We start from the raw sequence: 13,122 nt of genomic DNA, 5'->3' as shown, positions 1-13,122 counted from the left end.
CAATAGCCCACTAAGGCAGAGCCGCTTGCCTGCAGCTCAGTTGCTCATTCACTGTTAGAGTTTGTTGGACACATCTCACCCAGTCCCTTATCTCTGGCAAAAGTATTGGCATATGCTTTCCTCAAGGGTGAACTCCACTGCAAACCTGCAGATAATCTGTTCTTCCTTCATCACCCTTTTTGTACACCTTTTACACGTGGTAAAATATATTTCCTTACCTTTTTCCCTGTCAGCCCATTCTCTCCCTTCACCCCCTGCTCTCCTGGGGGTCCTGGTAGACCTGTATCACCCTTAAAGAACAAAAAATTGTTATATCAGCCTATTTTAAAAAATCATTTATTCTGTAAAATGGATCCAGCAGTTTGTGAAAATATTAATTCAAGATAAACAATATTATTCCTCAAATAAAGGTTATTTCCAGTAAGTTAAATACTCTATAGAGATATTAATTTTTAATACCCATAAAGTAAATATTTGAAATTTCTGTCCAAGTTCCCCACCTACTTCTTAAATCTTGGACTTGTATTAAATAAATTTATATTTATCCAGTGAATAAAACCATGACTGAATACTGTTTGTTATTCTGTGCACAAGAACAATATTATATGAATGTAATTTACTTGCTAAGTCAAACATCTGGGTCTTAAAGGATGGTCAACCAAAAATGTCCAATAATTGACTGCTAACCCCTCATCATTTGTACTAATTGACTAAGGCATTACTTTTAACATTTAACAGAAAGAATTGAAAGAATTCAGAGGAAGCAGTCCTGCCAAGCATTTCTTTCATGATCCAAGAAAAAAATCATTAAAAACAAGATACCTGTGCCACCTTACCTCATTTTGGAAGCCCTACTTAAGTCATTAAAGATATGGTTAACAGTCTTCAAAATGGCATCTGAAGCCAAAGGTTTAAGTTTTTTACATCTCTTCCAATACACAGGCAGTATGACCACCATTGTAACACAGATTGGCTTATTTTTTCCCATCAGAAAAAATGGGGGTACAGAGTTAGCAGCCTTTCTAACATGCTCTGGAAAGACCTCACTAGTTTAGAAAAGATTAGGGGAAAACTTTGTTCCAGTTATGGTAGTGGCAATGCTTTTACGACCCTCACTGAAATTCCTCCTTATTTTGACCACAGTTGATTTATACCAAAAAATCTTCTACTTGGTTTATCAACAATTAGTGGAAGAATTAAAAGACCATGTAAAGAACAATTAAAAATAAAAGCAGGCTCACTTTATGTCCAGATGAGCTAATTCCTGGAAGTCCTGGTTCTCCTTTTTGTCCAGCGTTACCTGGTTCACCCTAGCAAGAAAAAGTCTTTAGTTTAATAGAGAAACACAGTTTAGCTTCATTGACTTCTGGCACAATTTAATTAGCTGCTTACACATAGAGGTGGATGTGATGACATTCTACAATTCTGTGATCCTAAGTGGTCAAGTTTTCAACTGGGAAATGATGTTCTTTAAAATCCCCTGTAACTTGTAGGACTGCATCTATTTTACTTAACCCTGCAGTGGGCAGAAAGTCGAAGTGAATCACTCCAACTTTCTTCCTTATGCTTCAATGCATTTTATTCTTTACTTTACAGGACTATATAAAAAATTCTTTGGTTCCTGAATGGAAAAGTGAATCCAAATAAAGAAAAATCAGAGGTCCTGCTTAAGAGAAAGTTTTAGCCTCATAATTCTTTCTTCCCGTAGTTCTAAAACAGTTAAAGATATAGGAATTCCATGTTTCAATTTTGCTTTATTGCCTGAAGAGAATTGGCCTACCACATAACATGTTTCACAGGTACCTATTTTTCTCTACATTAATATTAAATATTGCTGCTTTAACTGCTGCTTACATGCCAAAATTATACCCAGAAGAAAATTACTGGTTTTCTCATGCTTTTTCTACAGTGTCTAATATCTTCCTTTCATAAATCAAGGTGATTACTAAGCACACTTCTGATTTACAGTTCATCAGTTCATTCCACTTGGTCTTGTCATATTTCAGCAGTTCCCCTTTCCTCATCTGACACTGTACCACTAGAGGCCTGGGCTTCGACAGCAGTTATTGTTTTCCTCACTTTTGTGTTCTCTTCCTACTTTCCCTCCTTCTGCAGTGCAGGGTCAGCTAAGTACACTTCAGCTCTTTTTCCTGTCCTAGTCTTTCTGTCTTTGGTTTTGGTTCTTTCTCACAATGATCACCGAAGGATGAAGGCCAGGCTGAAGGTGTGGTGGGCTTAGCCTGAAGTCTCAAAACCATCACTTAACTAAAGCTAAACTGTTGGTAAAATGATTTACTTGAACACAACATATGTGTGGCACCAAACTTATTGGACACAAAGATGTCTGAAAGATCTTCTGCTTAAAAATATGTGTTCCTTTAGAACCAGAAGTTCATATTCACAAAGGTTAAGGGCTGATCCTAAGCAATCAGAAGCCATACGTTTCATTTGGGGAAGGTCTTGATAACAGGGATAGCTTTCTTTCTAAGATTCAAAAGAAATTATTACCTCCAATGAAGTTACATTTTCTTCTCATCAAATGCACTTTTGAAAAGCCTGGAAAAGATACTTATTGTTTCGTGACAGTGCTGCTTTTAAAAAACAATGTCTGAGCCATTACCTTTGGTCCTGGCCAACCAGAACCTTTAGAGCCTTTTGGCCCAGGGATTCCTGGTGGACCCTGTATACCCTATAAAGCAAAATAAGTGAGTGTTAGTGCATTACCCTCTTCCACATCTGAAAAGCACCACATGTATTCATCTTTCAGTTAATAACAATGTTATTTTATCTTTTTAAGAAATTTTCCTTCCAAAATTAACAGAACCCAGAAAATCTCTTGGAATGTTTCAGTTTATCCAACTGCTAAAGGGTGCGTTCAAGTTTCAAAGGGCTTGACATCTAGAATTGGTACGTACTTAGCCTTATAAAATTCGTATGTATAATAAATCACCATCAAAGCATTGCTATCTGATTTACCTCCTATGTAAATTATTATGCAGATTAGACCAAATTTACATTTGCTTGATTCTAAGACGATTGAAATCAGTCAAAATCTGCTGTATTTGCAAGCTTTGCTTGAAAACTAGTTTGATACATTTAAAAACGAAAAATCATTATGAGATTTTTAATATCTTTACAGTAAAATTACAGCTCTGATAAAATATAAAATGAAAATGTTATGCAAATGCTCATTACATGTCCAAAATGTAGACTTACCTGTGCTCCTTGATGGCCTGATCCTGGTGGTCCTGGTGGGCCCTGTGGTCCTACCTGGCCTTGTTCACCCTAAAGAAAAGGTATTCCCAAGAACTAAATTGCAATAGTCCATGCTATCTGATTAACATATTAAACTAAACACAGAGTAGCAGTCCTCAAGCTCTATTATCTTGAAGTCTGTCACTTCTATTTGAATTAAATGTGTTCAGAATACCTGGGCCTCTGCAGATGACAACTGATCTAATAAAAATAATATCCCTTCTTTCCTACAAACTCTATCTTGTTTATAACATTAGATGATCACACCTGTAATTTTATTATTAGAAGGATCCATAGCTCATATTTACACACTGAGATTGATTTTCAGGATTTCTGCAGAAATATAGACAGTTTCTTGCACAACACTCAGAAGAAAAACTTGCAAATGTAAACACAGCAGCTGCAGAGTATATCAAAAACCTAAAAATATCAGAGTATTTCTTTGCCTGTTCTGGGTCCATTAGATTAGATGAGTCAGAGATTTTTACATTTTAATATTTATGTTAAAATTAAAATATTTTAATTGAAATAATTTAAATATTCTATGTAAATATTCAATAGAAATATTCTATTAAAATATTTAATTTAAATAGAATATTTCTGAAATCATTTTAGGAGAAAACAAAAGTACATTTCCTCCCTCATACTCCCAGCTGCATAGAATATAGTCCTTAGTGCTCTAAGTTAACATTAACAGGCTTAGCTACTTGTATTGATGGAGCAGTGTAACACAGCTGCTCAGACCCAGGTAAAATATACCTTTGTATAGTTATGGTATTGTAAAAAATTAAACTTAATTTAACTATAAATATAATTGATTATAGATAAAATTATAAATATACCCTGTGCCTCACCTTGTCACCTTTGACTTGATCACCTTTATCTCCAGGAGGACCAGGGACACCTTGAGAGCCTTTTTCACCCTAGAAATCGATGACAGTTTTGAAACTTATATTTAGAAACTTATAAAGAACACCATCTTAGAAAAACTGGTCATCACAATGTGCATAATGAGGAAAACAGTATTTCTTTACAAACAAACTAGAAAAATAATCAATGGAATTACCAATATTAGAGAAAAGAAATTGGTTACAATTCATAACATACTTCATCTTCACTCATGTTTCTAACATAGGACTTCAAAAGGAGAAAATTAAATACTAGGAGGAAGGAAGTTATATTTTGAAAACATGACAATATGCTCACTAGTTAGACAGATCAGTTTAGAACTGAGTGCAAAGATGTGACTGATGCCTTTTCCATAAAAGGAAGAAAATTTTTTGCTTGATAATTCAAGGCTCTAGAGAATCTTGAAGTCACTAAAACAGAGGGATATATTTTGATGGGAAACCCAGTTATGATTAATTCATAAATTTTTTATTGTTTGTACATATTTTTTAAGAAGTTGACACGCACTAACCTAGCAAATACCCTAAATGAGATAACCGTCCTCAGAGACTCATACAACTCATCTTTCAGTTTCCCAAAATGGTAAGGCAAAATGAAAGCAGTTGCTGAATATCTTCTTCCAACACAGAACATAAATAGCTCAGTAGTTTCTTGGAAGACAATTTATCACACTAATGCTATCAAAAGAAGTTCTCTTATTAAACACATAAATAAGAGAATCATTAACTTACTACTGGTAGAGGGGGACTGTACAATTTTTTTTGTAATTACCTGGATAGAATTTCTGAAATCAGTGGGATATTCTGGGAGCACAGTGATTCAGAAATCCAAGATCCATCATCCAGCATTTTATACCAATGGAATTATCAGTGGCCTTATATAACTTTGACACTATTGCAAATTTGGTCCACAATGTTAAAGAAAGTCATTTCCATAAAACTACCTTATCACCTTGAATGCCCTGTCCTGTTGAACCTTTTTCACCTGGTGAACCAGGAGGGCCAGGTGGTCCCTGAAACAAACAAAAAAAAATTCAAACTATACCAGCAATTCAATTTTTTATAGAAATTTTGTGTTATTTGCTAGTACAGGATTTTGCAACACTTAAGACACTGGTAAGTGAAAATGCTTCCACAATATCTGACTGAGCCCAAGCAATTAAAATTAACTGTAGAAATCATTAGTTGGGTCATTTGGAATAGAATAAGCCAATGCTGAATTCATGTGAATTACATAATGGATGTCTATAGACTGTACTCTTACAATTCAAATAAATCTGCAGATTTATTTATAAAAGAAGTAGTATTACAGTGTAATGTATTCCCTATAATTTCACATAATTTCATGATTTTCACAATAAAAATCATCAATTTGAACATATTTGTTATACATAATGACAGCTTATATATGCAACACTAGAGAATGTTAATTTTGATTTAAACAAATAGAGAAATAAGTATTTTTCTAACACTTTCTGTCCTCTTAAAAACTCAGCTAACTTTCAATTTTTAAAGCTAGCAAGTAGTTTTTAAGGATGATCTTGATTAAACAAAAAGTTTTCACATATTGTTGTGAGAAAAATAGTCTTTCACAAATGCAAAGTCACTTTCAAAAATACTAGAATTAATCTAACACCCATCTACATTTGCAGCTTCTTATGAACAAGGAAACCATACATTTTAAACATTTCAGGAAGAAAAAGCAGCCACCGAGCATTAAATCAAGAGCTTGCCAAAGTTCTGTAATTCAGAAAATAAAGATATAATTAAAAGCATGTAATGTGGGATGTGGGTCCTTGTTCTTGATGGGATCCAAATTAGACATAAGAGTTGAGGGATGTTTCATCTATTTTATTTTCATCTTCTTAAAATTTTAATGTAGACAATTTTTAAAGCTTATCATCTACTTAAACAAGTAGGAGAACACATAAACACACACACACACACGCACACATATGTGAACATATATATATATATATATATAAAAGCTCTTCCCAAGAGTGACTTGGATGTGGTTTTATTCTCCTGCTTGGATAAGCCACTACAAGCAACTACTGATGTATTGGGCTGGAATAGCTTGTGCTGCTCCATACTAGGTACAAGGTGGTTATGGAATCAGGAGCCAATAAAGCTACTGACAATCAATTACACTCACTAAGACTTATTTTGTTGCATTTAAATTCCTAATGCACATATCACTGACTTACAGGTAATCCTGGCTCACCAATTCCAGGAGGTCCTCGCAATCCTATTCTACCTTCTCGACCTTCAGCACCCTTGTGAAAAAGAAAATTAGAAAGAAAGTTCAATCCTAATTCAACTTGGTACTTTTGAAGACCATAGCATTTACATATAGATGATTTAATGGCATCACCACAAAGGCTTGAAACCTAATGTGCAATTTCCAAAGGAAAAAAAAAACCCATATATGATGTTTTAGAAACATTTGAAAGTACCTTTCTATTATACTTGAAACATTAGATTGCATTCCAGCACTCAAGACAAAAGGGTAACTGCTTAAAATTGCAAAGCCTAAGAGATAACAGGGATGAAGGAGTTAACTCAGACTAAATTTGGCTGTAGTACCAAAGGAGGAATGCTCAGGTGTGAGGGATGCTCACTGTAGCCTCTGTCTAGGTACTTGAATTGAAGCCTGCTTCAGTGGAATATGGGATTGCATGGGAACTCCAGGAGCTGTACAGTTTCTGCATCTTCTACTTACAAGGCATCATAATCTTCACAATTTCTCCAGTTTACTGAGGACTATGTGCTTCAAGGATAAGGGCACAGAGGATTTTAATCTTTCTATGAAGTAGTAAAGAAACAGAGGGTGATATTTCTTCTCCATGAACTATTTCCCTTCTGAAAAGACCAAGTGTTGCTCCTTTTACATGGCAAAATACTGGTTTCTGAGCTCATAAACCCTCTCTGTTCTGGAGTCTGTCCTACTGCACAGGAAATATGCAAGAATTCAATGAATGTACAGATTAGAGCGCTAAAAGTAAAAAAGTATAAGTGTGTCAGATGGTGGCATTTGGATCCAAAACATAAGGGAAAGATGGCATAAAGCGACACCAGAGACTTGATACCAGAACTAGGGTGAGGTCTAGTTCTGCCCAATTTACATTTCTTGTCTGACTCTGAGATGCAGGTCTATGACAAAACTCTCATAAATTATGGAGTCATGTTTCCTATGCTGATGCTTTTGTAGGTTTCCATGAGAAGACCTGGCTGGCCAGCATAGGCAGACATGACTTTACCAAGACTGGATTCCACCTTCTAGTCTTTTGCAATAAAATTAGAAGGAGGGATGAAATGCTGCATAAGAGAATCTTGTAAGAATATCTGTTCCCTAGTGAATGACAAGGCAAATCTCTCACTTGACCATATATCACAGTGACTGAGATGCATTTCTATACCTTCAAGTGTGGTTTACTCATTGGTGCAAGCACCTGCTAGAGCTTGAAAATTATCTCACACAGTTAACCCCCATTTAAATGGGAATGCTTCTGATTTCTATCAATAGGATCTTCATAAAATTCAAGAGTTGCTGGAAAAGCATGTCTTTTATCTCTATCCTCTGTGAATACAAAAACCTGTCAATCAGTTTTACATTTAGGTGACAATAGTTTGACTTTGATAAAACTGTAGGTAAGAAATTTCATTCAAAAAAATGACTACCCAGAGCTATCATTTAACAACCATATTTCTGGGAGTTACCTTGGGTCCTGGATCTCCAATGCCAGAGGGTCCTGCAGGACCATAAGGACCTGGAGGGCCTTGTTCTCCCTAAAGAGAAAAAATTGAAAGAAACTATTAATATGAATAGAAGTTTAACCAAATTCTGACAGAGTGTCTTTCCAAGGCCTCATTTAGGGCTAGAGAAATACATTTTTAAACTAAAAATGTCAAATAAACAAAACAAAACAATATAAACTTGTCTTGAAGAAATATGTTTAGATTAGAAACAGGGCCAATATCCTGGCTATACAAGATATAATAATTTTATAAAGCCACTCTATATGCATCATGAAAGATAAAAAAAAAAAATTTCCCCCTATCTTTGGTCCTGACTTCACCCAATATTTTGGTGCTTCCACAGACTTTTCTTGCTAGAAAGATGGATATTTAGAAATGAAGCAATGCCTAAGCTTTCAACATTGCACTCAAGGTTCTTGCCATTACAACAAATGCACACACAACATGACTGTTTTTCCTACTGCCATCTTTGGCTGCAGCTCCTTCTTCTCATTCTCTCTTCTGGATACTGTGTTTCTAATAAAGCCAACACAGCCACATAGTTACTATCTTTTTTTTAATGAAAATGTGTTTGTTTTGTGGGAAGGTGATAATTTTTGGGGTATTGAAACTTTATTTACTTAGAAATTTTCTATGCTGAGTTCTGAAACCTTTCAATGAGAATTTTGCACTTGAGAAGTCAATAGAAGTGTAAAAAATTACATTTCCTCACAAAATCAATCAGGTTTTAATCAGCCAAAGAATGAAGCTAAGATGCAGAAATGTAAAGATGCAGCAGAGGTAAATAAACAGACTATTCTTGAAGCTTAATTTCTGGTAACTATGCACTTGTAGTGCTACAACTGCAGCTTTAGATCAAGAATAACATAGAATTTGATGCCCAGACTTAAATTCATTCCACTACAGAACAGAATAATAATTTGGAAATAGCTATGAAATTTAAAACTTATTCAAAATGTAAGATTTGCTGGCACATCTTCATAGTGTAACAAATCAATACAGCACCCGGAAAAGTTATGTCTTGAAAGGCAGAAACAAAACTGCTTTCACTCAGCAGAATAGCATATCTCCACATAGGACACTGATAAGGTATTAACAACACTGATATTGTGTTAATGTGGATTCTGTGCATGCAACTATTGCAAAAATACAGAACATAGCTAAAAGGTCGACTGTCTTCCTAGGCAGAATTGTTTGGGTTTCCTAATAATATATTCATGAAACCTTTGGACCAGAGTCACAATTCTGTTCATCATATCATAAATAATGCAATTTTTACTGATATAAAGCAAATTACAAATTTACCAGTTTTCCTCATACCTGTGTTTTTCTTGATGTGTTAGCTTGAAACTGATCAAACAACAACAACAACAACAATTCCTCAAACAACCCATCTTCTGTGCTTCCTACACCTGGTGCCCATGAAGTTTTGCCTTTCAGCCCATACGCTTCCTTGCCCCAGCACCAACTCTGGCTTCAGTACCTTTCCACTTGACAAGCCACATTAACAGGTTCAGCCCCATGCAGCTTCAGGGCCTGAAGACAGTTTAGGATGGACAGGGATGGATATACCCACGGCAAGAGGTGCCAGAGAGAGAAAGGAACAGGCACAGGCTGCTGTAAGGCAAGGCAGTATGCTAAGTATTAGCTGCTCCAATTCCCAATCCTTGTTTCTTCAATGGAGAAGGCAGAGTAGGATTTCTGTTGTGCCAGGATGTATGAGCATGCTCCACAAAATTAATCCAAAAAATACAAAAAATTGAAAATATATTTTTAAAAATATCCATCAGGTAAAAAAAAAAAAATCAGCTGTATACAGCACCGCTGTGCCCTGGGCATGACAAATGCCACTCAGCACACTGCCTCCAGCTGATAAATCAAAACCTCTGAAATGGTGTAGGCACTTGTTGCATGCTGAAAAATGGTATTTTATAAATATAGGCTCATCTCTCAGCCGAAACAATAAGCCAACTCCCTTTATTGTGCTTGGGAACTGCTCTCCAAATTTTTTTTCCTGTCACCCAAAAGGACATTGTGTTTCCTGTCTATATTGACCATCACTGACAGAATTTCCCAAGGAGAGTAACTCTGATGGATATTTCCTATCACAAATAATTCACTTCTTTGCAAGTTCACCCACGTCATAGAGCCATGACTTGAATGCAGATGGAAGTCCTGCTGAAGTTAATATTTTTCCAAAAGCTCTATTTTTTAACAGTGATAAAAACATTACAGAGTTTTCCTTCCAATAACTGCTGTCATGTGCCTTGCAAGAGCTGTTGCTGTAGGTGTGGTACTGGTAGGTGCTGGGGTAGGGAGAGTAAGAAGCCTTGTGATAAAATTCATGTAGGGTAGTATGAAAATGTTGTTTTGTAAAACACTTTTTTATGGATAGAAGAGGATGCCTGAATATTCATGGAGAAAGAAAACCTTCTAGCAGACAACATGCAAAACTTGGAAACTTAAATGATTCAGTCTGTTTTAAAGACTGAATGTTTCAAATGTCAAATGGCTATTAACAAATCTGGGTTTTATCTTCTGTGGTCCTGGTGCAACAGGTAATGTGGCATTTATGAAAACTATGAAGTTCTGGCAATAATATCACCTTATGTCTACATGTAAAAAGAAAAGTCTGCTTTTCCAAAAAGCTTTTTCATAATAATTGTCTTTGTTTAATGCTTTGCTCACATTCTTTTTTCTCCCCTTATTATGATTTTTCTTCAGGTGCCATGTAATATCTTAAGCAATGGGAACGAAAATTACACTTGATCTGAGCTTAATATTTCTACATATTAAAATTGTATAATTTTAAGCCTGGAACATACCCAATAGTCTAACCAAAAAAACCCACCACCCACCCCCCCAGTTGTTCATTATGTTAGGATAAGTTCCAGTTAGTGCCAATATAAATAATTTCTTTCCTTTTCAGAAAGCCCATACATACTGTAAGGAACACAAACACACTGTATTTCAGTCTACAATGTGATAATGATTAAGCAACAGTAAAAAAAAAATCTTTCAAATTTAATGATTTTATCTTTAATTTAAACATTGGCAACAATAATGCAAATAGATTTAAATATTTTTACAGATATTATTGATATTTTGTATTTCTTAATTGAGATATCTAGGAACTAAACTTGTTCATAGGAAAACTGCGCTTTTTCCCAGTCTTCTGGGAAAGTTGTAACTTGCCACATAAGTAAGGAAGGAATTCATATGTCATCAGAGAAGAAGCAGATCCCTTAGCAGTTTGTTCTGGGAAATGTATTCAGGAAAATATGCAATGATGGATTTTTACAGAATTGTCCCAGGATGATTTTATGGGAAAAAACTGCTTTGAATATCCATATTCAAACTTAACTTTTTCCTTAGAAGTTTGAATATGTCTGTTCATAAACTTTAGCCTTTAATTGAAAATCTTACTACGTAAATCAAATTTTCCACAGAGGTTCCTTACTACAGCAGTGGATTTCAATAACCTCATTCTCAGCCTTTCCATAAATATATTGTGATTTCTAGAAACATGCACTTTAGTAGCGGGTTCATGAGTTTAAATAAACCCAAGGTCAATTCTGAAACAATAACCATAAGTACTCCCTGCTCATCACTTTTTTTTATGACTGGAACACAGGTCATAACCAGATTCCATGCCTCAATTTTATAATCTGTAACCATATAATTTGGTTTGTAATTTATTCACTGAAATTTGTGAATATTCACTATTATTGTCCTCACTGAAAAAAAAAATCTTCAAAAATTACCTTGAATTTACTCTCACGAAACCTTACTGGTGCTATAGCATAGCATACATTGTTGTTGGCTTGGGTTTTTTAAAATAAATATTAGTTAAGAATCTGAAAATAAATTAAAAGCAGACAAAAAAAGTCAACTAGTCTGTGTAAATCAATAGATATTTGCATGTCTAAAATAATTTTTTATCCAACACTGAGAATATTAGGGGACCCCAATTTAGCTTTGAAAAATGCTATGTTGATTACTAGAACTCTGTTTTTCCATAAAATTCATGGTGATTCTGTTTCCTTCCTGGAGAGGAAATCAAGATGAATTAAGTCCTTCTGTCTTAGAATGTTGGATTTTTCTGGGGTTGTATTGCTATTGAAGGGCAAACCTGTCTTTTAATGAGAAGACAACAATATGTTGGTAAATCCAGCAAAAGACATGAAGTAACCAGTTCAGATGCTTTTTAATTGTATTAACCAACTGAGTTAAGAGATATGTAGAACCTAATCAGGAAAATGACAGAAATCAGACCACTGGGAAAATCAGACAATAGATGGGATTCTCACTGCATAATATTTATGGTCATTACTACTTATGATGGACATTAACAGAGCAGAACCAATTGTAGCATGGCTTTTCTCCTTGCCAACTTCCTGTTTCTTCTATTTTTAGTATTTTACTAAGTGAGATAGTGTCCTCTGTGTTTTGGAAATTGTTGAATCATCCAGCAAAATCATATTGTGGGCCACTCTTGAATTCTTAGTGAGACAAGGAACATAAAATTTGAGTTCCTTGCTCGTATAAGCTGCAGTATGACAAGAGTTGAGTGTCTCTACCTTAGATCCAGGGTTATAAATCAGTGTTCTGCAAATTCAATTAATTATCTCTGTGTGAATGTTTTCCTATTGGTTTACTTTGTAATTCTCTTTAAGTCTTATAGCTGAATGAGGTGCACTTTGATCCAAGTTTTTATTTCATTTTACAATATAGATAATATGTGATGGCTAATGAAGTTGAAGAGTGCCTTAAAGAGAAGCAAATGTCTAAGAAAATAAAAAGCATAGATGTGAATAGTATTTCTTTGGGTATTTCAAGTTACTGAAACAGACAAAACAGCATAGAATTTGGTTTCAAAAATAGTTTTCTTTGATAAATTTAACATCTTTGTATGAAACTTGTCAATGGGCAATAGAAAGTCAGTGAACAAGGAAACAAGCAGAAGAATCTTTGTTCTTTGCTCAGGATTTGCTCTGGAAACAGGGCCAAGTTGTCTAGTTCAGAAGATAGGAGATACACAGTAAAAATTGCCAGTTTCCAATTCCTAACTCTGTTTGAGTGAAGTGCCCCATAACCCTCAAGTGTTTTTCTCTTAAAGCCATTAAATACTGTGTTGCAAGTTTACTGTTAACATGTGAACTGTGAACAGTTTAGCATTGGTTAAATGGAAATGTATTTA

General features: G+C 34.9%; 1 protein-coding gene across 1 annotated transcript in view; it reads right to left on the bottom strand.

Annotated features, from left to right (window-relative positions):
* Positions 1–13,122, bottom strand: part of COL28A1 (collagen type XXVIII alpha 1 chain) — a 60,116-nt gene that overhangs the window by 34,017 nt on the left and 12,977 nt on the right. The window contains 8 exon segments of the mRNA XM_068210433.1: positions 219–290; positions 1,242–1,310; positions 2,621–2,689; positions 3,217–3,285; positions 4,110–4,178; positions 5,108–5,176; positions 6,371–6,439; positions 7,884–7,952. Coding sequence (XP_068066534.1) covers positions 219–290; positions 1,242–1,310; positions 2,621–2,689; positions 3,217–3,285; positions 4,110–4,178; positions 5,108–5,176; positions 6,371–6,439; positions 7,884–7,952 — 555 coding nt within the window.

This window comes from Anomalospiza imberbis, chromosome 1, assembly GCF_031753505.1.
Source record: "Anomalospiza imberbis isolate Cuckoo-Finch-1a 21T00152 chromosome 1, ASM3175350v1, whole genome shotgun sequence".
In the NCBI taxonomy this organism is placed as follows: domain Eukaryota; kingdom Metazoa; phylum Chordata; class Aves; order Passeriformes; family Viduidae; genus Anomalospiza; species Anomalospiza imberbis.
The sequence above is the reverse complement of the archived record's forward strand: the minus strand, read 5'-3'. Positions and strand labels throughout refer to the sequence as shown.